Source organism: Embiotoca jacksoni, unplaced genomic scaffold (assembly GCF_022577435.1).
Source record: "Embiotoca jacksoni isolate LCO1_2020_lvr unplaced genomic scaffold, fEmbJac1.0.p SCAF_13, whole genome shotgun sequence".
Classification (NCBI taxonomy): domain Eukaryota; kingdom Metazoa; phylum Chordata; class Actinopteri; family Embiotocidae; genus Embiotoca; species Embiotoca jacksoni.
The window spans coordinates 10,957,995-10,983,291 of NW_027185263.1; the positions used below are offsets into that span (position 1 = coordinate 10,957,995).

General features: G+C 39.5%; 2 protein-coding genes across 3 annotated transcripts; both read left to right on the forward strand.

Annotated features, from left to right (window-relative positions):
• The first annotated feature begins 627 nt into the window (after window positions 1–627).
• On the forward strand, window positions 628–11,721 carry pygma (phosphorylase, glycogen, muscle A). Its single transcript, XM_069146440.1, has 20 exons — window positions 628–967; window positions 3,327–3,428; window positions 3,546–3,624; window positions 3,770–3,873; window positions 4,094–4,225; window positions 4,319–4,430; window positions 4,524–4,606; window positions 5,724–5,867; window positions 6,092–6,184; window positions 6,489–6,635; window positions 7,412–7,575; window positions 7,747–7,861; window positions 7,981–8,082; window positions 9,145–9,292; window positions 9,429–9,487; window positions 9,566–9,707; window positions 9,794–10,001; window positions 10,627–10,761; window positions 11,002–11,068; window positions 11,195–11,721. Exons 1-20 carry the CDS (start codon window positions 725–727, stop codon window positions 11,339–11,341), a joined length of 2,526 nt encoding a protein of 841 aa, XP_069002541.1. The 5' UTR covers window positions 628–724; the 3' UTR covers window positions 11,342–11,721.
• Window positions 11,722–19,174: 7,453 nt separating this feature from the next.
• slc22a6l (solute carrier family 22 member 6, like) lies at window positions 19,175–24,351 on the forward strand. 2 transcript variants are annotated; one of them, XM_069145591.1, is made up of 11 exons: window positions 19,175–19,573; window positions 19,674–20,164; window positions 20,280–20,383; window positions 20,914–21,068; window positions 21,197–21,365; window positions 21,465–21,588; window positions 21,685–21,800; window positions 21,898–22,112; window positions 22,189–22,297; window positions 23,456–23,659; window positions 23,885–24,351. In XM_069145591.1, the coding sequence occupies exons 2-11, from the start codon at window positions 19,760–19,762 to the stop codon at window positions 23,970–23,972; spliced, it is 1,689 nt and encodes a 562-aa protein (XP_069001692.1). In that variant the 5' UTR covers window positions 19,175–19,573; window positions 19,674–19,759; the 3' UTR covers window positions 23,973–24,351. The 2 variants fall into 2 exon arrangements, with proteins under 2 accessions (XP_069001692.1, XP_069001693.1); XM_069145592.1 differs by lacking the exon at window positions 19,674–20,164.
• The last annotated feature ends 946 nt before the right edge of the window (window positions 24,352–25,297 follow it).

The window sequence follows — 25,297 nt, forward strand, 5'->3', positions numbered from 1 at the left end:
TAGCCACTGAAACTGTTTGATATTATTACCATATTTCTTCCACATTATGAGACAGTATTTTACAAAGAGCAGTGAAGTAATTACATCTTGAAAAATATAACTAAAAAAGATAATATTCTAAATTTATCACCTTTGAATGATCACCGGATCATTCAAATCTTTGTACCTTTTCATCTTTGTAAATGTCACATGGATCCTTTATTAAACAGTGAAATATCAGAATCCCAGAGAATATAAGTTATCTTCTCTTTTCAAAATTGGAAGAATTGGATTTATTTTTTTTACTGATTTTTTTTTCTGGTTAAATTTTGGTTTAATAGCTAGAAAACATAAATTGTCTTTATTAAGAATATATATATATATATATATGTATGTGTGTGTATATATATGTATATATGTACTGTACATATACATGTATACATGGATGTCATCATCCTCTAAGATGCTGTTTTCTGCTACCAGTCCTACATAGTGGGCCCTTCAGATATTCACGATGACATAATTGAAATGTTCTCTGTCCTCACCATATGCCCCTCCCTTCAACTAAAATATCCAATCTGCTCCACCCTCTGCTGAATATTTATAGCTATGTCTTTAAAAAGCTGAAGCTTATGCTGTAGTGTGGGTACCACTCTTGCTGTGTGCCTGGTGGTGCGTACCTGCTGTCCTACTGTTTACATTCTTCCCCTAGTCAGAGCCCCGAGCTGCTACAACTCGTGCCACCATGTCCAAACCCTTGTCTGACCATGATAGAAAGAAACAAATTTCAGTGCGAGGCCTCGCTGGAGTTGAAAACGTCGCAGAGCTGAAGCAGAACTTCAACAGACATCTCCATTTTACACTGGTCAAGGACAGAAATGTGGCGACCAGAAGGGATTACTACTTTGCTCTTGCCAACACAGTACGGGAACATTTGATTGGCAGGTGGATCAGAACCCAGCAGCACTACTATGAGAAAGATCCCAAAGTAAGTTTCACTCATAACAACATGTACAGAAATACGAACTGCCACGAACATCAATTAAAAACAACTGACAAAATACAAACTCATTTAAAGCTGCTTATTGTAATGGCTAAAACATTATCATCTTGTAATTTGTGAGAAAATTATAATGCTTTTATGGTTATCAAAGTAAAAGGTGCGTCACACCGTCACGATGTGTTACAGGTCTGAATCTTAAACTGTTTCAGGGAATAACTCTTCTGCACTTTTTGTACATTTTAAAGCAAACAGTGATGTAACGTGACTTAATGAATTTAATTTGAATACCTGTTCAAGGCTCAAAGTGGTAATATTATCCAATATTTCACAAAAAAAAACATAATGAATAAATATAGATTTGTACTGCAGGCTTTTTATTCTCTGCTCCTATTAGTCATCTCATGACCCCGTAAAATGTATCTTATGACCCTTTAGGGGGCTCAACATCTGGCCCAAACTGCTGCTATTGTATGTAGTGAAAAGAAACTCCACCATTATCTGCTATAACACTGAAGTGCTGTTGATGCATTAGTATCAACGCTCTAGTGTCAAATCATATATCAGTAACCGGGACCATTTTTCTATATGAGGAGCACCTTTCTTTGAATACTTGTCAACATATTGATAACATTTTGTAGTTTAGCTGAGATATTAAATGCAGGGCTATCAATATTTTCCCATCACTGTATTGTTGCTTTTAGGGAAGTGAATTTTTCTTCCAGCACTGAGTGCCCGGGCTTTATATTCTTTAACTGTACTTTCAGCAGCCTCTTGTCAGCATAATGCCAAGTCATGACATTTAAACTTTACTGAGGGTTCTTAGCACTCTGCTGGTATGCTGCTGAGCTTATACTGTGTTGAAACATTAAACCCTCCGAAGACCTTCAGCTCCCTTCCTGTGCCATAACATTATGTGCACATAACCCTTACTTGTGTCATGTGAGCACATGCCTCTGAGAGCATCGGAGTTACATAGAAGCTGTAGGCTATCTCAGCAACTCCTGTGTCGTTAACCAGCAGAAAGATCCTTGGAAGAACAATAGGAGGCTGGCATCACTGGAATAAAGCAGCAGAACTGTGAACCACATGACATGATTGCTCAAAAATGTCATGCAAAACCACATGTAAATACCATAGGGGTTGAGAAGCAGAGTAAAACTCAATTCCATTTACTTAGTGGGGGGAAAAATGGCCCTCCAAAATCATTAATAACCCTACTACCCCGAATAAAGGGAATAATTTGTTTTTTTCTGAACAGCAGAAGAAAATTCCCCAGCCCGCCTTGGCTTCTTTTGCATGGTTAGAGTTCCATAACTTAAGTGGCAAAGTATTAATCTCAGTTGGGAGGCATTTACTTCTCACAATAAGCTTGTTTTTTTAATCAGATGTTGTTTAGCTGCAACCTCGATACGCAGAGACCATCTGACACTGTGTTCTGGGCCTTGAGACCAAAAGGTCAAAGACAAGTCGCTTAAAGGTCCACCAGAAAGCAGAAGGAGGGAGTATGTCAGAGCTCGGCCCACAGCTCTGTGCAAAGATCATGTATTGCAAAGTTAATGTTACAGCAACAAGATAGATTTTTCCTTATTGGTAATATATATTTTTTGGGAAAATAGGCCAATCAGCATAACGAGATGAAAAATGGACTGAAGTCAGATAAGATTTGGAACATTCAGTCATATATAATTCAGGAGATTCTGTTAGCTAGTCAGTGATACGACTCTGTCAGTTGTATTCATGATTATTTTACACATCTCTCGGAAGCACCCCTCCGATCACTCCAGACATTAACTCAACAATGAAAGGGTATCGGGCTCGGGCTGACCTTTACAGCGACCTCTACAGAAGCTATTTTTATCCGGGCCAAAATGTTGGTGTTATGTAACACCCAAAGCAATCTGTCCCCGAGTCCCTTCTCTTCCCTCCTTTCCTCTGCCTCCTCCTCAGCCTGTGTTTGCCCTTCCATCTCGGGGGGGGAAGAGGGAGAGGGGGGGGGGGGGGACACGGGGACACGGGGACACGGACACCCAACTAAATGGCAAAGGCTAAACACAGGCTCAGGTGGCACATTTCTATGCACTCCCAACCATGAAGCTAAATCATGAAACCTGAAGATTTCCTTGACATTCTGGAGGTGGGTGTTATTGTGACATTTGGCATATGATTTCACAGGTTTTTGGTTTCAATGTCAAATTTGTACCCATCAGGCTTCTGTGGGGACCTTTCTGTCACCTTGATCATATAGTGTCACTAAAATCTCTCTGCCTGAGTTCATAAAACGGGTTTGGGTATTTATTTGTGCAGTTTGACTCAGATTATTTATCCCCTTCTTCTCAAACTGTAGCGCGTGTACTACATCTCGCTTGAGTTCTACATGGGCCGCACCCTCCAGAACACCATGGTGAACCTCGCACTGGAGAACGCCTGTGACGAGGCCATGTACCAGGTGAGACAAAGAGGTTTAATCTGGGAAATTTCTCCTTTTAGCTATTGTATATAAAAAAAAAAAGGGGGCAGCAACCTAAAATCATTAGTCCATACTGTGCTCTGTTGACCTCTGTAGTTGGGTCTGGACATGGAGGAGTTGGAGGACATGGAGGAAGACGCTGGGTTGGGTAATGGTGGCCTGGGTCGCCTTGCTGGTGAGCATCTTTTCATCCATTCCATTTTATAAATTCAAAGATTTTTTTTTTTACCCCTTTGACTGACAAAAATATTGTATTGTTTTTTTTATAAGAACTATAAAATGTATCAGCTTTTTTTTCATGTGCTGTCTCTGGTTTTCAGCCTGTTTCCTGGACTCAATGGCCTCTCTGGGTTTGGCTGCCTACGGTTACGGTATTCGCTATGAATTCGGTATCTTCAATCAGAAAATCATCAATGGCTGGCAGGTTAGAAATGTTCAGCTTCCGGTTTTGTTTGACCTTGTATTCTTGTTGCAACGAGTGAAACGAGCTGCTTCTACTTTCACCTTGAATCACCTGCTGCATAAGTTTCCTTTATCATTAGCGTGACCTGATGTTCCTTGTCATTTTCTGTCTGGCTCAACTCAGAAGCCTCTCTCCTAATGAGTGCTTTTCTCCCTCAATATAAATGCATGTCATTATCCAGGTTGAGGAGGCTGATGATTGGCTGCGCTATGGCAACCCCTGGGAGAAAGCACGTCCTGAGTACATGCGGCCGGTGCACTTTTATGGCAGGACTGAGCATCACCCCGATGGTGTCAAATTGGTTGACACTCAGGTGAAAATATGATTACAAGTAAATGAAAAATGTTCTCTGAGATGATACAATTATATATTTCAGTTTTTTCTCTCCATGTATTTGTATTGGCAGGTAGTGTTGGCCCTGCCATATGACACCCCTATTCCAGGCTACAGAAACAACTATGTCAACACCATGAGGCTGTGGTCTGCGAAGGCACCCTGCGATTTTAACCTCAAAGACTGTATGTGTCTGGCAGAGATCACATGTTTTCAATCATGCAACGGCCGTTAAATGTGAAGTAACTTTGACTAATTCTGTGTTCTTTTCCTTATAGTCAACGTTGGCGGCTACATTCAGGCCGTTTTGGACAGAAACTTGGCTGAGAACATCTCCCGTGTGCTGTATCCCAATGACAATGTAAGAAAATATGAGTATATTATCTTTTAATCCACTAGAAGCGCACTCATAGGCCAACCATCCATATGTTAACTTGGATTAGAGGAAACAGATGAGTGTCGTAGATCAGGGAGCTGTGGACTGTATGGCTCTGTGTGACTATATAGGGTTAATCTTAACTCAGCCGAGAGACAGACTTCCATAATTTGGACCCCTACTAAAGTCCTTTGTGTTTAGCTGGAGTCGCTGCGTGCTCTTTCTGCTTCCTCTGAAGCTGTCCTTTAAATCTGACATAAGCTCTGACCAACATGTGCTGACTCCCTGAAGGCTGAAGGAGGAGGATTTAGGAGATAAACATCTAGAGCTGCAACTCATGTCAGGTCTGGTAATTTATGTCTGCGCATGTGGGAGCAGATGCTGTGGTGGACCTCGTAGTGAAATCAGTGTTACATTGCTGCCCTTTTATACTGTGTGTTTCTATCAATGAGATAAGGGTGCTAAAACAATACGTTAATTATTTCTTAAGTTGTTTTGAATGAAAATTGTATTTATTGCTATTAAAAAGGTTCCGGTTTTTCTAATGAGACTCCTTTTCTCAGTTTCATATAACTGTAAACTAAATACCTTTTTAGCTCTCTGTTATATTCATAATATTCATAATTCATAACAGAAACACTGCCTTAAACACATCAGTGGTTACATCTACTTGTGGCTTAATAATAGTGAAATTAAATGTTAATGCCAGAAGAAAAAAATGTAATAATATAAGAATGTTCAAGGATGATCTGGTTCAAACGCTGATTCACTGAACAGTGGACAGCTTCCATAATCTAATTATTTAAAGGAGGTGTACATTTACATATGTAATTCTATTTCATTTGTATAAAAGTATATTATAGAGGAGTTTTTGCACAATATTTATACTACAGGTATCAGAAATTGAGACTTTGCAGCTGTGCTACTGTTCTTTCTTTTCACATAAGGCAGGAGTAATTATGTTGTTAAAATAGATGCCATCCATTATCCATTGATTAATGTCAGCCACTCACATGCATAAGGCTATGTTTAATGAATATTAAAAAGCCATTCATGTTTGCCTGCAGAACAAAAAAAGACAAATATGTGTCTTTACCCTCAGTTCTTTGAAGGAAAGGAGCTCCGTCTGAAGCAGGAATACTTTGTGGTGTCTGCCACCCTGCAAGACATCATCCGTCGTTTCAAGGTCTCTAAGTTTGGCTCCAGGGAGATCGCTCGCACAGACTTCAGCAAACTGCCTGACAAGGTGAAGTGAAAAACTCAACAAAACAGTTTCTGTCAGAAATGAAAAGATTTTCCCCTGATGTTCTCTCTGGGTCTTCATTTAATTGCCTCTGTCAGCGTGTTGAACAGGTTGTAGCTGGATTTTATTGTACCTTAGGAGAATAGTTGAAATGAACAGTGTCTACAAGGCACTTTATGACACATTCTAATTCTGTATTGACATTTAATAATCTTCTGCATATTCAGGTTGCCATCCAGCTGAATGACACTCACCCAGCCATGGCTATTCCTGAGCTGATGAGGGTTCTGGTTGATGAAGAGAAGCTTGGATGGGATAAGGTGAGGAAGAGCAATAAGGTTTAAACTGTAAATTTTAGCATTTAGCAATTTGATATGAGGACCTAATCATTTAATCGTAAAAAATGTTTCTTTTCCTTTTTTCTTTTTTTTTACTGCACGTTGATTTGTAGTGTTTTAGTGTTTAGGACTTTCTTTTCTTTCGCCTTATTTTCTAATATTGTCTGACACTGAATATTTGCTGCCGCCTTGTTGATTTTTGTGTACTGCCAGGGACAATTAAGGAAATAAGTCCAGAGATTTACTGTCTTACTTCCTGAACCTATTTTCTCCTGCTGCTGTTCAGGCCTGGGACATCTGTGTGCGCACCTGTGCCTACACCAACCACACAGTCCTTCCTGAAGCTCTGGAGCGCTGGCCAGTCGACCTGTTTGCTCATCTGCTGCCCCGTCACCTGGAGATAGTCTATGAGATCAACCGCCGCCACCTGGAGGTTAGTGCTGCACATTACAACATATCACAATCTATGAAATGTGCTGAATACAATGGGTTTAGTGTTTACGATACATACGAGGAAGAACTCACTGCCAATATTATCTGTGGTTAAGTATTGGCATATAGTATGTTTAATATGTACTGTACTGCTACTGATACAAGTTAAGGATGATACATATTGATAAAGCTTGCTGCAGGAAATAAATCTGAAAAAGGATTAAGATTAAAGTGGGACCTTCACAGGCTAAAAATTAAATAAAAAATGATATTAAAATTCAAGACAGTTTGAAATGCTAAAAAAACAAAAAGCACATCATGCAAAATTCCAGCACTTGATGTATTTCTTTAATCGTGAACAGCTTTGCCATGGTAGAAAGAGACAAGCGGAAAAAAAACCTATTCAAATACAAGAAATTACTTTATTTAAGATTGGCATGAGGACCTAAATGCTGCAATGTAAAAGTCAAAGAACAAAATGGTGCTGATTGGCTTTTAATTGTAACATCTGTCAGAGCTGGACTCCCACGTTCCTACTGAAGAGAGAGGGAAATATTTCTGACAGAGCGGTGGGCAGGTTTTATGAGCAGCAGCACAATAATGCACTGAATTTCTTCTACATGCACACTGATGGAAATTGTCCTGTTGCTGATTGTATATATTGCTTTAGAGTAGCTGTGTTAACTTAATCTGACATGTGTGACATTTGAAATCTGATTCAGCAAAATAAAGAAGTATAACCAGTAAATAAATCCCATGCTCCTTTAAATTTTGCAGAAAGTTGCTGCCAAGTACCCAGGAGATAATGATCGTCTGAGCCGTATGTCTCTCATTGAGGAAGGTGGACAGAAGAGGATCAACATGGCCCATTTGTGCATCGTGGGCTCCCATGCTGTCAACGGCGTGGCCCAGATACACTCTGACATCCTCAAAGCTACTGTGTATGTCTCTAAAATGAACCCTAATTTGCCTGCAATACTTTATAGTGGGAAATCCTCACACCAAAATACAGTATATATACAAGTATATAGTCTATGTTGTAGTATATGTTTTATTTAATCCCAAATCATATAATCTGTGTTGTGATTCGTGACATCTCCCTCTGCCTGCAGTTTCAAGGACTTCTATGAAATGGAGCCACACAAGTTCCAGAACAAGACCAACGGCATCACTCCGCGCCGCTGGCTAGTGATGTGCAACCCGGGGCTGGCTGAGGCCATCGCAGAGGTTAGCTGTGTTTCAAGCACACAAACAACACAAAGCTCCACTGTCTAGTTGTACTTCATAAGAGGACGATGATATTTTCGTTCTTCAATTTGTCTTGTTTGTTTTTTTTTGCTCGTCAGAGAATCGGCGAGGACTTCATCCGTGACCTTGACAAGCTCCAGGGTCTCCGCAAGTACATCAACGATGAGGCTTTCATTCGTGATGTTGCCAAAGTGAAACAGGTAAATCTGTATTATTTGATCTCAAATGAGAAGGTGGTGTATTAACACCGTTCTGCTTAGGAAGATAAGCACATACTCTTGAGTATATGATGGTGCTTTATCATCGCTGGACATGAAAATCCAGCCTCTGCTCAATAGCAGAAGGCCCTGGAGAGAAGTGGCACATATTCCACATAAAGTACTCCTTGCTTCTTACGGTTCATACACACAGATTGCTCCATGATATACCTAATGGAGAGACCCTTTTCGAATATCCAACCTGAAGAGCTGTTTGTTCCTCTGTGGTCGGTGTCAAAGCCTCCATAAACAACGTTTACAGCCTCTGCAGCAGAAGTCAACATGTTGTCAGGGTTACTTCTCAACTCTGGGAAAAATCTTTTCATGAATACACCCAACCTTGCATGGCCCTTCTCCCGGGGGCACCCAGAGCCTGGTGATGTGGGCACCATCTGGTTGTCAGCCTGCTGTTAAAGAGTGGACTTACTTCAAGGCCTGAGGCACTGAAGCTCCGCGACTTCAGACCCACGCAAAGTTCAGCACCCGGCGCGCTCCCTCTCGACGTCAGTTCCCCTGTTGCCACCTGGTCAGCTCACATCACTAACATCTCAGTTCATTTAGTTGTATGATAGAGACAGTCATCTAAAGCGAACAGTCGTACAAAGGGGAGAGGAGTTCTGGGATGCAAACACTGACTGAAAGACATTTCGGGATCCACCTGGGCATCTCTTCTCTCTATGTCACAATCACGATGCTGTTTTATTACGCCTGGTTCTCTCGGTAATTGACGAGCAATGACAATAAATACATCTTTGGCCCACTCCCCTCCTCAAGCTTGACAGACAGTTATCAATGTGGAGAGGTGTCCTGGAATAACATGAAAGTTTTGGCACCAGATTTCTTTTTTACATTTGGCAGACCTTTTTCTTGTATCTGACTAAGTCAATGCCACAGTAATACTACTGTGGCATTGACTTAGTAAAATCCAGAATGTGTGTACAGCACATACAAATATCCAGACATGTTAAATTGGAACTGAATGAAATTAATGTTTCGATCACGCAGGAAAACAAAATGAAGTTTTCTGTGCACTTGGAGGAGCACTACAAAGTGAAGATCAACCCCAATTCAATGTTTGACATCCAAGTGAAGAGGATCCATGAATACAAGAGACAGCTGCTCAACTGTCTGCACATCATCACCTATTACAACCGTAAGTACCCATTTAAAATGCCTCCAGACATTTTCTCAAGTTGAAATACAGTCAGGTCTTCACAGATTGGGTGTCAGAGCGTGGACAGGATTTAGCTTTACACCTCAATTTTTTAATCTTTTGACATCTATGCCAGGCATCAAGAAGGAGCCCAACAAGCAGTGGACTCCCAGAACTATCATGATTGGAGGAAAGGTTGGTATTTTACTAGAATAAGTGGAGCTTAAATGCATTTAATGTCACATTTTGTGTCTAATTGCGCCTTTCTTGCAGGCTGCCCCTGGATACCACACGGCCAAGATGATCATCCGTCTGATCACGGCGATCGGTGAGGTGGTCAACAACGACCCTGTGGTCGGAGACCGTCTCAAAGTAATCTTTTTGGAGAACTACAGAGTCACACTGGCAGAGAAAGGTAATTATTAAATCATTGCTTTGCATAACACACAAACACAAAATGCATATTAGAGTCATCAACCCTCTACTTCTGTCATTTTCCAGTCGTCCCCGCAGCTGATCTGTCAGAGCAGATTTCCACAGCTGGCACTGAGGCCTCTGGCACAGGCAACATGAAGTTCATGTTGAACGGCTCTCTGACCATTGGCACCATGGACGGAGCCAACGTTGAGATGGCCGAGGAGGCCGGTGAAGATAACTTCTTCATCTTTGGCATGAGGGTGGATGACGTTGACGCACTTGACGTGAAAGGGTAAAGAAGGAAGTCTCTCCCATTGTCGTATTTTTGTCTGCCTCTAACATATTTTGTTCTGCAACCAATCAAATCTTTTCTCCACACATATTCAACTCAGTTGACATACAGCTGTAAGTGCTAAAATATTTTCCTTCTCGCTCAAAAATAATTTGACTATGACTTATTCCCACAGGGGGATATATGAGGGAGCAGAGCCAGGAACAAGGTTCATCCTTGTGTTTTTATTTGTGCCACTACAGTATTTAATATCTTTGCGTATGAGATCACAATGTGTTACTAGTTATCTGATCCATTTGGGGAAATACCTCCAAGATAGGCCATCTGTCAAGACTTTTTAATATGAACGCAATGAGCTGCATGCGCTCAGACAGTCCAGCTCGGCAGTCTTGCACAAGTTTTGGTAACGATCTCCTTCTGGCTCTCAGCTAGTCGGTGCACCCAGACTCAATTGTTCTGTTCGCACAAGCTGAGGTTTTCCACACTGAAACGTGTTGCCTCGGGGAACCTGCTGATGTCTCTCCATAGACACTGTCTCCCTCATGAATGGCCCAGTTACTACAGCGACGAGCCTGTGCTTCCGGTTTTCTGAACGTGTTTGTTATTTGTTTTCCGTCCTGCTTAGATACCATGCTGAAGAGTACTACAACCGTCTGCCTGAGCTGAAACAGGCTATTGACCAGATTGCTGGAGGCTTCTTTAGCCCAAAGCAGCCTGACCTGTTTAAAGAAATTGTCAACATGCTGATGCATCATGACAGGTAGAGACACATCTCACATTAGCAGCCTGAGGCGCAGACATGCATACGCACATACAAATAAGGATGTGTATAAACTTGCATGCTGGTGCAAAAAAGTGGAGAAAACAAAACAAAAACATTTCCAAGTCTTGGTCATGCACACAAATATGCAGCACTCATACACACATGCATTTAAATTGTATTGTTTATGAGTTGTGTATGTCTTTTATCATTGAGTTATTAGCATCATTTTCTGCACAGGTTTAAGGTCTTTGCTGACTATGAAGACTACATTAAATGCCAGGAGAAGGTCAATGCTCTTTACAAGGTATGTGCAATCAAAACAAACCTCGCATGCATTCACAGTTATATTTAGTGTATCACTACTAATAGAAGGACAATAAGATTGAAATACTTATTGCTCTCTCACAAATAATTGTTATCCTCACATCAGAAACCCAAGGAATGGACCAAGATGGTGATCAACAACATTGCTGGATGTGGCAAGTTCTCTAGTGATCGCACCATTGCCCAGTATGCTCGTGAGATCTGGGGAATGGAGCCCACGCTTGAGAAACTCCCTGCCCCCGATGACATGTAATAAAGTGTCCCAGAGACAGCCAAACATCCCAACTTCCCCTCAAGTGCCTCTACAATCTACATGGTAGATACTGTATGTCTCGTGAAAGCCCCCACAAACCTGCGTCCACAGCCGTTACACCGCATCACACACAAACGTTTGGAAAGTTTACATTTTTCACATGTGCATGTTCACAATATCAACAGGTTTCAGGCTGGTGTGAGAAAACTGTAGTTTTTATCATCAAGGATACAGACATTTTATCTGTCGTAAAAGTGGATAAACGAGCTCTGTGGTAGGCTTTGTAAATGTATTGGTGGTATTTTTTTTATTCAAAAATATAAACTCTTGTATTTCCACTCAGACCCATTCTGAATAAAAATTTGTGTTAAATACCATAACAGCTGTTTTCAGGTTTGATTTATTTAAGTATTGCAAAATATAATCATTTTATGGCCGTGCTTGCAATGATTTACTTAATACTCAAGATCACAAGTTAATTATTTTGTTACCGTACCGATAAACAAACATTGTCTTCTTGTGACACTGTAACTTGTGATATTTCATTATCACGAGAAAACACAAAGTCAATATCTCGTTTGCTGTGATCGATTCAAGCCCCTCCCGCTGTGCGTACTGACCCCCACATTGCCTGCAGACACCTGTTGACCCCAAACTTTTGAGAAAGAATTTATGGAGTACCTAATTTGGCAGGATGTCATGTGCACTCAAATGAAGATGGATCACACCCACACCAGCTGAAGAGATGAAAGATTTATTTCTAAGCAGCTGAAATATGCTAAAGATTAATGATGCAAGTTACGATACAGAAATATGGGACAACTGTGAGGTTGCAACTGGGATGGTCTTCCCCTTAAATGACAAGGACTGATCTGAATATTATCTCTAAACAGAAAGACACAATTCAGTTTCTTCCAATTCAATAGCAGCTGCTCCTTAATCTGATATTTTCTGCTTAAATCAGTCGCTACTGTTTTCAAGGTGCATCTTTACATGCTGGCATGGCCCTCCTGACATCTTATAAACATTACAATAGATAATAAGAGGAAACAACCTTTTCTTTTCACATAGTAATGGGTTAATTGATACAATATAAATAATTGCAACCATGGCGTTCTTGGCCTCTGTACACATAATGCATTTTGGAGCAAGGATAGTTGTGTTTTAAAACATTATATGCAATGGCAATTTGATTTATAATCCAAAAACCAAGTTAATGTAATATAATAGTTGATAGTTGAACATTTGATTTGGTCTTAATGACAGATTTTGGCAAATGTTTTGCAAAGTAAACAATCCTCCTATTTTGACCAAAAAAATAAGACTAAAGAAAAACAGAAACCTTAAAACTTGAAGTACTTGTACAGCAACTGTTTCATAGTTTTACTCAAAGTGTTTGCCCTACACGACACGTTTTAAATTAAAAAAAAAAATAAAAAAAAAATCATTCTTCACTGTTTAATAACCTGCAATTTGTGGTGTATATGGGTCAGTTTTAATATGTACTATATATGACTGATTTTATTGCCTCCTGCTGAGACTGTGCTCATACAAGGCTCTGTCCAATCTACAGCCTTAGCTTTGATGGATGTGACAGATGTGATTGTGCTCTTTAAGCTGCTAAAAGAAAAAGGGAGTATAATTGTACTTATAAGATAGTATGAGGGGAAGAAAAGGCTTGGCTAATAATGACATCAACGGTTGGGTGGAAAAACAGAGGGGACAAAAGTATAATTAAATACTTGTTAAAAACTTTACATTTTCTGCTCGGCCTAAAAGTCAAATCTGTAATTTGAAGGAAACATTAACGTCAGTGCAAGTAGACTCATATTTTATGTGTTTAGTCTGATGTGTGGGTTGCAGTTGCATTTACTTCGAACCTGAAGAAAAATAAACCTGTCACCATATTCCTGACACTGCTTTCTGTTGAGTTGAGAGAAGAGTCACTATTGGTGTTGATCTTGCACATCAGTAAGCAATTATTTGTAAAATATTAAACCTGTCAAGTTTATTTATGAAATGCTTAAAATACTGAATCACCCATTATGTGAATATGTTCAACATGGGCTTTTGCTGGATGAAAGTCCAGTAGGTTAGTGGGTGCAGCTTTAAAATAAAACACGTATGGGGATGATGTGATCCATAGGTAAGTGGGGCATCACAAAAACAAAAACAAATAAGAGGGATAAGAGTGTTTGATGAAGCCAAGCCCACACTGCCTCATGAGTGACAACACAAGCATGAGACCCAGCTTAGTAGCAGACAGGACTTTGGCTCCGTGTCAGTGAGGGCAGCGCTCTGCTGATCGGATGCAGCCAGAGGCAGTAAATCTTAATGCTGGCTGTTATTGCGGGTCACTCCTGATAACATTTGTTGTAGTGCAGACCCAGAAACTTTACACCAAAACAATGAATCACAACATCACAAAAAACAAAAACAGGGATGCATGAAATTAAAAAAAAAAAAAAAGCGTGTTTAAAAATTACATAATTACTGTCTGGGAAACTGTCTGGCTTCTTCATGAGATTCCTTGCAGCATTTACATGCAAATAGATACTGGGAGTGTGTTGCAGTCTATATTCCTCCTGTTATAACATGCTTCCAGAAAAATCAAAATCTATCACTTATGTAAATTGCATTTAATTACATACTAATGTTCTGTTGGCAGAAATGTTTAACAAGATTGTAAAATTTTTCAAAGCCAAACCCCCAAATTGTTGTGCAACCTGCATATTAGCCCCCCCACTGAAGCTTGTAGTTCCTGGTTATTTAAATTCATTTTAAAATTTGTAAAACAAGTGCCTGCTGGAGTGGAAACCAATGGAAATGTGTCAGTCAGAGTTTTGGATTAAAAAGTTCTTTGAGTCGCCTGTTGGAGGCGTTGCTGTTCCCAGATGTGGGAGAGGAAAGACTTAAACTGAGTGGAGCAGGTGAGACACAGTTTTCCCCATGCTGCAACCAAGTGAACACCTGTGACTCATGTTACTCTTTAACAGTCCCTCTGGTGACAATAAAACAAGGCTGATTGTCATGGCGTTCTGGCATGCATGATATCCCCTGGTTAAAGCAAACAGGGTGCAGTTTATTAAGTGCCTGAAGGTCTGGATGGTTTTGTATATTAGAGATTTCAATCTTAGATTTTTTTATTTTTTTTTAGTTTTTATAATTTTGAAAATAAATATATATTTTTATGTTGTCATCATGGGTTATTGAGTGTACATTGAAATTGCAATTTTGTCCTTTAAAATTAATTATACAGCACAGTAAAGTGCAAACAATTAATCCATTGTATTAATGTGGGTGAGAGTGAAAAAGTAAATAAAAGAATTAAAAGAATAAAAAATAGAATATAGAAATTTGAATTATATAGATGGTGGGATAATATAAATTCTAGTGTGTTTTTATGATGTTCAAATGTGTGAGAGCTATTCCCATATACTTCATATTAGATATTATATTAAGTGATCATTATCAACTGTGTGTGTCCAATGGGGATCCTGACAAATCAACTGATCATACAATTCAAATGAAGCCATCCAGCACAGCTGGGAATTATTTGTTCATCAAATAAATCTTGTATTGAATAAACCATTTTAAATATAAAAAAAGCCATGAAAGTGATAAAGCACAATTAGTCAAGTACTGTACTTAAAACATTTTTTTTGAGGTACTTGTTCTTTGTGTATTTCTATATGATGCTTCTTTATTCTCCACCATATTTCAGAGGGAAGTGTTGTTTTTTGAAGCAAAAGTCAAAGATTTAGAGAAAAAGAACAACTTTGTTTTTTCTTCTTTCCTCTCCCATTAATCATCTGACAACCCCTCAAATGTATCTGCTGTCCCTGGATATCAAACTGGATATAAGGTAGTTCAAACTGGCTCCACCGGCAGCTACAACAGTAACATGCTGTTGACACAAACAGGCTTTACTATTAATAATCTAATGATGTCATATGAATAATAAATAAGTCAGAAAGCTACATTTTGCTGTTAATAATTATGTAATTTTACTTAAGTCACATTTTTCCTGCAGGACTTTTCCTTCTAATGAAGTATTTTTACATCGCTGTATTGAATGCTTCCTTAACTGCAGGAAATAAGACACTTGAGTTATGCTACATGGTTTTTTCACTATGAATTGTTGTATTCCTAAGAAAGAAAGAAAGAAAGCATAACTCTGGGATAAATATTGACAAAATGAGTGACAAATGGTCAAACTGTTATGAGTCATCTTGTGTTTGAACACCTATTAACAGAGCAGCAGGCATGGAGTGAGAGGATTCGTGTGGTATGTTACTTTTGTCAACATGATTGCAGTATTTGACTGACTGTTTTCTTCTGTAATAAATGCTTTTTTTTTCAGGGCTTGTCACAGCTATAGATAACCACAGAAATACAGCAAACCGTTTTAATTGTTCTAAATGCCATACATACATGATTTGCATATCTGTAAATGGGTTTCTCGAAGAATAACTTCTGGTATTTGGTCCCTTCAGAGCTGTAATTTTGTGACAAAGACTGGTTTGCACAGGATATGTTTTTCACTTCGTGGCTGTAGAAAAACATATCCATTTTTATAAACAGACAACATGTCTTGGGCAGCAGAGTCAGGAGGGTTAAAGGTGACGGGCCCTTGTTTGGAGTTTAAAATGATATGGCTGCTTCCGCTTTTCTGCTGCTTATTAGATACATTCGGATTCAACAGAATTAAGGAAGGAAAATGTGGGTGCAGGTGTGGTGATCAGTTGTTGGTCAACCCTTGTGTCTGTTCGATGGAGATACATGCTTATTATTCGACTCTTGATGAATTGTAATCACTCTGGTGATCCCTTCATATTTTGTTGTGACATCAGGTCCAATTTGTTATTTGTCCCATGCTATTGTTTTTAACCAAATTCAAAACTAGAGTAACATTTCCATCAGCCTTAGCACATCATGCAAATCAGAAAATGTTAGCATACTAACCTGACATTAGAATTGAACTCAAAGTACCAAAAGCTTCAGAGCAGCTAGCAAGGCTGCATGACTTCTGTTGTTTGCCATACTTTGAAATAGAAGAATGTATGAATGAATTCACGCCGCCACCATCCAGTCACGTTGCAGTTTACATTCATATCTGCCCAGTCTCATATAGTAAGTTGTATTTGTAGTGATGACTTTGAAGGAATAATATACAGTGGGTACGGAAAGTATTCAGACCCCTTTACATTTTTCACTCTTTGTTTCATTGCAGCCATTTGCTAAAATCAAAAAAGTTCATTTTATTTCTCATTAATGTACACTCAGCACCCCATCTTGACAGAAAAAAACAGAAATGTAGAAATTTGTGCAAATTTATTAAAAAAGAAAAACTGAAATATCACATGGTCATAAGTATTCAGACCCTTTGCTGTGACACTCATATTTAACTCACATGTTGTCCATTTCTTCTGATCCTCCTTGAGATGGTTCTACTCCTTCATTGGAGTCCAGCTGTGTTTAATTCAACTGATTGGACTTGATTAGGAAAGGCACACACCTGTCTATATAAGACCTTACAGCTCACAGTGCATGTCGGAGCAGACATATTTGGCCAAAAAACTGATTGGCAGCAGACAATGCTTCAAACATAGGGTGAGATGTTGCTGCAAAAAGAGCGATCAATGCTTCACACACATCTTTAACCTGACAGCACAGAAGTACTTTATAATCAACCCAGTTTCAAGGTGGACTGACAAGATTAGTGTAACACATTCAGCAATTCATCTGACCACATGTGAAATAGGTTAGTTTCCCTTTTTGATATCACATTTTAGTTGACATTTGACCTTTTCAATTCAGTTCAATTTTATTTTATTTATATAGCGCCAAATCACAACATGGGTTATTTCATGGCACTTAACACATTAAAGTCCTTACAACAGAACATTACAACATTATACAGAGAAACCCAACAATTCAACAATTCCCACATAATCCAGGAGGGAAAAAACCCTCTTTAGGGGAGAAAAACTCCCTCTTAACAGGAAGAAACCTCTAACAACCATTTTGAATCGAAAATGCCATCACTTAATTTTGTCCTATTGGATATTTTTGTGAAATGTTGTTATATTTATTGTACGAGTTCCTGAGTTATGACCACAAATGTGCTTTGTGAGGTCACATCGTAATCTATCAGTTCACCCTTGAGTGCAAGTGACAATTTGTGCCAAATTTAAAGAAATGATCTCAAGGCATTCCTGAGATTTGGTGTTCAAAAGAACGAGACAGATGTGAAGTCACACTGACCTTTGACCCTTGACCTTTGAGCTTTGACCACTAGAATCTATTCACTTCATTCCTGAGTCGGAGTGAATGTTCGTACCAAATTTTAAGAACGCTCAAAGCATTCCTGAGATATTGTTTTCAAAAGAATGGGACACGTGTGAAGGCACACTTACCTTGATCTTTCACCTTTGACCCTAAAATCTATGCATTTCATTCTTGGGAACAAGTAAATGATTATGCCAAATTGTGCCCAGACATTTTAATACACATGCAAACTATATCCCATCCGTTGATCATTCCAGTGTTTACATACAGTCCCCTCCCTACCCTTAGATCATCTGTGTTACCTGCCCATGTTCTGGGTTGTCTTACAGTGTCAGACCCTCCTTCCTTTTCACTGTGTAGCAGAATATCAATAAATACTCCGCAGCAGCACACTTTGCAACAGGATCTTGACCCCTGGATCCCATGACACCATTTATCTTTTCTATTCTCATGTTTGTGATTAGTCATTCAAACCCAGAATGTACAAAACTATAAAATCATCCCCGCTGTTTGAAAATTGTTTTTGTAAAATATTAAGGCTGAACTGAGCTGATTTTACTCTCTGTAACCTGTTTAGCTGACGTACCCTTTCAATCTGTTTGAGCTCTCACCCTCCACTTTACTGTTTCTGAATTCCACAAGCACCCCAGGGAGTCAGCATCAGACGTTGTTATTTTATATTTCTGCAGTTTTTCATGCTTTCTGTCTAAAAGCTGAACTTTTACGGCTCAACTTATAAAATACCCTGAAGAAGGAGGAATCTAAAAGGACACATTTTTCCTAGAACAGTCTCGCAGCTGAAAAAACTGGAAGTTTATTGTTTTGCTTTGGTGCACCTGCAACTTCATTCAGCTTGACATCTCATGCTGATCCTTACACAAGTGCACACATTCCTCATAACTAATCACCAGGACACGAACCAGGCAAAAACGACTCAGATTTTATCTCCATGTATTCAAAAGCACAACACACATATGAAAGTTTATATAGAAATGACTGGTTCTTACCAATAACTCTCAGTCAGCATTATGTGACTGTCACACCACCCGCTTCTGACATCCTGACATTACTGATTTAGTTCTCATGTATAGTCACTTATTGATGGCAAATTCTGTTTTCAAACAAGGGGCGACATGGAGGAAGACAAGGTCACGGTGTAAAGTGCATTTCAATCGTTGAATATTTGTCTGCATCTTTTGCAATTTATGTCAAACACTCACTGATTGATTTTCTTATTATCTGAACACCTTTTTTTCTTCTCTTTAATCCAACAATTCTATGCTTTATCTGTGAACTAATCAAAAGAAAACAATTGCAGAAAACATTACAGAAAATGCTAAAGGACATTTTTTTTTCATTAAATCAAAATTATCGAGTTTACCTCACATGTGCACGCACATGACACACACACACACACACACACACACACACACACACACACACACACACACACACACACACACAGACTGTCATTCCTATTAAGTAACCAGCAAAGGGCAATGAGTGTGTCTCAGTGCAAAGAGGGGAACAAGCCGAGCATAGTTATGTGCCCACTCCTGATGCTGCAGCTCACTTGCACTGAAATATTTCAACGAGACATTGTTCCTGTACAGCAAGGACTCCGCATTATACCTCAGCATTCACGGAACAAGCTGCTAATACCTCAAGAGGTTACACTGCACTTTAAATAATCCAAAGTACAGAAAATCTGTTGGAATTTAAGAGCCGATTATTCATTTTAACTTGCAGCAGCAACAAGACGACTTTTACTTCTTTTTGATTTTCTAGATCTTTTTTTGGAGGATTCTCACTGGAACTCTTTGTCAGGATTTTATTTGACCGGATGGTATCATGTTGTTTTAAAGAAAGTGCTACACTTTCAGAACCAACATATTCACTATATTATGTATTTTATGTGATGAGAGAAAACTAATTCAACAGGTAAGTCTATTAAATGTCTTATTGTTTAACACTTCTAAGACAAACATACACAATATGTCACATGTGCTGGAACAACACACTCTTTTTTTTTTTTTTGCAGATTCAAGTATTTTATAGGAATCTGGGATTAACAACAAAGTTCCATTAACATTAATTCACCCTGTGGTGCTTTAGTTGTACAAAAGTATGGCTTTTGGTGACCTCCTGGAGCAGGTGGGCAGCACAGGGCGCTTCCAGATCCTGCATGTGACACTCCTCTGCATACCCGTCCTGATGATGGCCAGTCACAACCTGCTGCAGAACTTTGTGGCTGCGGTGCCTCCACACTTCTGCAGCGCTCACTCAAACCTTTCTCAGTCCCAACTGAGCCCAGAGGAAACGCTGCTGATCACAGTGCCACTAGACCAAACGGGGAGACCACATAAGTGCCAGCGTTACAGTGCTCCACAGTGGCACCTCCTGGCGAAGAATGGAAGCTCCAGTTCAGGAGGGTGGGGAGAGATTGAGGAAGGTTTGGATGTTGACCTGCAGGAATGCACCGATGGATGGTCCTATAACATGACTGAGAGGAGCTCCACAATCATATCTGACGTACGACTGCATTTTTTTTTGTGACATCTTCGCAGATGTCACAAAGGAAGATGACACGTGAAGATGTTTACAGGTTGTCTTGTCATGTATGTTGACTTGTGTTTATTTTTCTTAGTGGGATTTGGTGTGCGACCTGCGCTCCTTAAAGCAAATGGGACAAACCACCTACATGGGAGGAGTGCTTGTGGGAGCTCTCGTCTTCGGAGGCCTTTCCGACAGGTAACATTTAACTGTGTACAGTTATAGCCAACATTTCTGCTGCATTTGTTCATTCATCTTTTAAAATATCTATCTATCTATCTATCTATCTATCTATCTATCTATCTATCTATCTATCTATCTATCTATCTATCTATCTATCTATCTATCTATCTATCTGTCTGTCTGTCTGTCTGTCTGTCTGTCTGTCTGTCTGTCTGTCTGTCTGTCTGCCTGCCTGCCTGCCTGCCTGCCTGCCTGCCTGCCTGCCTGCCTGCCTGCCTGCCTGCCTACCTACCTACCTACCTACCTACCTACCTACCTACCTACCTATCTATCTATCTATCTATCTATCTATCTATCTATCTATCTATCTATCTATCTATCTATCTATCTATCTATCTATCTATCTATCTATCTAACTGCCTGCCTGCCTGCCTGCCTGCCTGCCTGTCTGTCTGTCTGTCTGTCCATCTACTAAACACCTAAAAAAAAAAAATAAAAAAAAAAAAAAAAAAAAATGTTCGACTGTCTTTCCTCTTCACTCCTAGATATGGCCGCCGCATCCTTCTACTCATTTCGAACCTGCTGATGGCCGTGTCAGGAACATGTGCTGCCTTCTCGTCCTCCTTCTCCCTCTTCTGCCTGTTCCGCTTCGGTTGTGGCATGGCTCTGTCTGGCCTGGGGCTCAACACCTTCTCACTCAGTAAGATAAATTTATCTGGATCAAGAACAAATCATTGTAATTTGTGAAAGGGCTGAAGGCATGCTGATAACAACAGGGTGCCAATCAAACTAAAAATATCTCTCCTTCTGCGATTCTCTCATGTCTAGTCGTAGAGTGGATCCCCACTCGCGTGCGAACTGTGGTGGGGACAATAACAGGCTACTGTTACACGGTGGGACAGCTGATCCTGGCAGTCATAGCCTACTTCCTCCGAGACTGGAGATGGCTGACTCTGGCTGTGTCCTTACCCTTCTATGTCTTCTTCCTCATCTCATGGTGAGATGCTAAGTGTTGAACTAAAGACATGCAACTTGAAGATTCTGTGATCAAATATATAGTTATCGCACTAACAAACTAAACAAATATTTCTTCCAGGTGGTTTCATGAATCTTCAAGATGGTTAGCTTTAAATAATAAGTCCGAACAAGCCATCAAGACACTTAAAAGTGTGGCTAAATTTAATGGGCGGCATGAAGAAGGAGAAAAAATTGACATTAAAGTAAGAGACTGTTGTGTGTTTGTGTTGTTCGCGCCGTCTATGCGTGTTCTGTCGAAACAAATTGTGAATTGAAGAACACCTTTCTCTTGTGTACAGATGCTTCAGGAGTCCATGAAGAAAGAGATGTCCTGCTCTCAGGGCTCCTACTCTGTCCTGGATCTCTTCCGCACACCCAAAATGAGGATCATGACAATCTGCCTCAGTGCTGTCTGGTGCATGTCCTGCTCTTGTTATAGAAAAACTCAGAAGCATGTTTTAATCACCTTTTTAAAAACTACAATGACTCTTTGCATGTTTTTTCATACTTAGGTTAGCGACCAGCTTCGCCTATTATGGTCTTGCTATGGATCTGCAAAAGTTTGGGGTGGACATCTACCTGATACAAGTGATCTTCGGAGCAGTCGACATCCCTGCCAAAGTCGTCATAACTGTGTCTATGAGTTTTATAGGACGCCGGCAATCGCAGTGCGGCGCTCTCATCATTGCTGGAGTCACTATTTTGATCAACCTTCTGGTACCTTATGGTATGTTTACAACATTATCTCCCCCACTGCTGCAGAAACAAGTAAGTGATCTGATGGATGTTCCACTTCTGTGCAGATAAACAGACCATACGCACCTGTCTGGCTGTGATGGGTAAAGGTTGCCTCGCTGCATCCTTCAACTGCTGTTACCTTTATTCTGGAGAGCTGTACCCAACCATTATCCGGTGAGTCTAATCCGGCAGCAAACATGTGACTCTCAGTTTGGTTTGCTGGGACAATTTATTCATGTTCTAGTGTCACGTTCTACTTTTTACTGAGGAAATAACCCATCTGTATTGACTTAAGTTCGCCTGAACATCACAAACTGGGAATCCTCCAGAAGTCTGCAACCAGATGACTCAGATACAAACAATAACATCTACAAAAGTAGTAGCCCACTGCAAACTACAGAAGAAACAGTCCGTGTGGTGTGCATTTTGTTACCATGCAGTTTATTATACAGAGACTTTGTTTGACACTTGTTCTGCCTAATCTGCCCTCCGACCTTAATTCTGCCACACAGAGTTCACTTCAACTCACATGACATGAAGGCTTAACAGTGACAGATCATGTCAACACTTCATTGCATCAGCTTATTTTGTAACAAGTAGATGCATTTCTGCCAATATTCCCTAAAACCTACGCAATATGGACTCAGCATGATGTTGGTAACATCTGTGAGGTTTTGCTCACTGCCTTGGTCTCCGCTATCAGCTGCAGGAAATTAGCTTCAGCTGCCGTAACATCACCACAGTCTGACACAAACTGTTTTGTTCCGGGATATCCACTTTGTGATTGGCGTTACTGTCACTGTTGTTGTTGTTTGCACACTTGCAGTGTGTTTTCACAACTCTGCCAACATGTTTCCCAGCAGAGGAGATGCTGACTGTATGGGTTCTTTTTTCATCATACCCCTTCCTGGAAACGCCTCATATTTCCCAGAAATCCTTTGATATTGGTTCTTCTTTTTTCCGAGTTGCGACACCAACAAACAAATAAACCACATGTAAAAATATGTACCAAGAAATAAGAAAAAGTTAGTCAAAGGGCAACATACAACCTTCTGAACCTATATATGTGCTTGAAACCATTAAAAATACAGCTGCTTGTATTACTGAAAAATAAGACCTTAAATGAATAGTTTTTAGTGCATATTTTAGATTAATTTATCTTCAAGGTTTTAATGTTACAGCTGTGGTGTCTACTGTGCACTTCCAGCAATGTTTTATAATTGTCTTTTAATATAACAGTTCACACATACACTGAAGTTTAATCAGCAGCACCACAATCGGTGATTTAATGTGTATTCATGGCTGTTTATTGTTTTCTTTTTTCTGTCTCAGTCAGAATGGCATGGGATGGGTGTCCATGATGGCTCGTGTAGGGGCGATGGTGGCCCCCATGGTGCTCCTCACGGGGGAATACTTTCCTTGGCTACCAGGCTTGATCTATGGAGGAGCTCCAATCCTCAGTGGGGTGGCTGCGATATTTCTACCAGAGACACTTGGCTTAGCCCTTCCTGACACAATACAAGATGTGGAGGAGCGGTAAGGTCAAGCTGCAGGACACGACACGTGTTATTTTATTTCTATCACAACATTAGTAACAGCACACATGATAATTCCAGTTGTGAGATATACTGTATACAGCAAGAAAACAAAACGGCAACCTGACCATCATTGTGTTTTACTAAAGGAAAAAGCACATACAGTTTAGGAGAAAGGGAGAACAAAATTATTTATCCTTATTTGCATTTCCCATTTTGAACACAGGGGATCTGGGAAGAGCTCCAAAAAGTCACCAAAGGAAACGATAATCTTGCAAGACACCCAGGCGAATCTCCTGAAGCAGACTGCCTGAGGGCATGTACTCCTGATGTTTCTGCTGACACGTCAATGAAATTAGAGTCGGTACTGCTTTTTCTCCAGCCTGTTTATTTGATTTCCATAAAGAGTTTATTTTGTCTTATGGCTGCTGGACAAATGGAGTTGCAGTGTTATTTTTGGACAGGTCAATACAATAAAATGAATGCTGCAGATAATCAGACCTGTGTTTATTTCAGATACACTAGTTTTAAGGACTTAAGTCTTACTTTGCACCAATTATGTTTTATATTATACATTTCTGTGTAGAATCATTTCTTTATTTTACTCTTTTTTATAACTTCTTGTGAGTTTATATACACCTCTATATTTGTAAATGATATATATATATTGATTAAAATCAATACCCATTCCTATTTATGTTGTGTGAATCTTCTTTTTTTATGGTCTTCTGAACCCAAACACCAACACAGCATGATTTTTTTCAAGTCTCATTTAACTGAGCTTAGTCAGTGTCAGCTAAATGATCTGAAACAAGTCGGAACAAGAAATCAAGGATTTAAGTTTAAACACAAGAAAAAAAACACAGTGCCACCCAACAGAATGCAGAAAAACTACAGCAACAGCTGTAGATGGTAACTGAGGTTCGTTGCCTGGACCTGATCCTCTGCTTCTCATTGAAATAATATTTTACAACAACAACAACAACAAATAATAATAATACAAAAATATATAATGGCCAGTTTTAGAAACTGATGCCCTTTGTTCAATTACAATATAACTGAAAGCACTACATTGCTCTTAAAATAGTCTGGTAGTCTATTTATTTACACAAACTTAATAGAGGTAGAACCATCTGTATTATTTACAAATTTACATTGAAAATAAATAGTTCCAGAATATATACAAATACATACCTCGTTATCAACCCACAAGAATTTCCCTCAATAAAGTGTTTCAGGGTCTATGATAAAACGTACATTCACACTTACTTGGTCATGATGAGCAAACTAAGTTCATGTTTGTATATTTCAAGCTCATGAAGAAATAGATGGTATGGTATTACTTCACGGTACAAGTCCGACTCCATTTTTGATTTTGCTTTACTTGTTAACTTTGCCTTCACTTGGCAAGTGAAAAAGGTCTTTAAATATTAAACTCAGTCTCACATACAGTCCACCTAATGTCTGCAAGAATCTTAACGGATGATGAGTGTCTCTTTTTTTTTTTTTTTTTCATTGTACCTATAATAAGTGCCATGATCAAGATTAGACTTTGTCCCATTTAGTCAAAGAATTTCAAAATTAATATAATGGAAACATTACATTTCTACTGTACTTTTAGGTCTTTTCTTTTACCAGA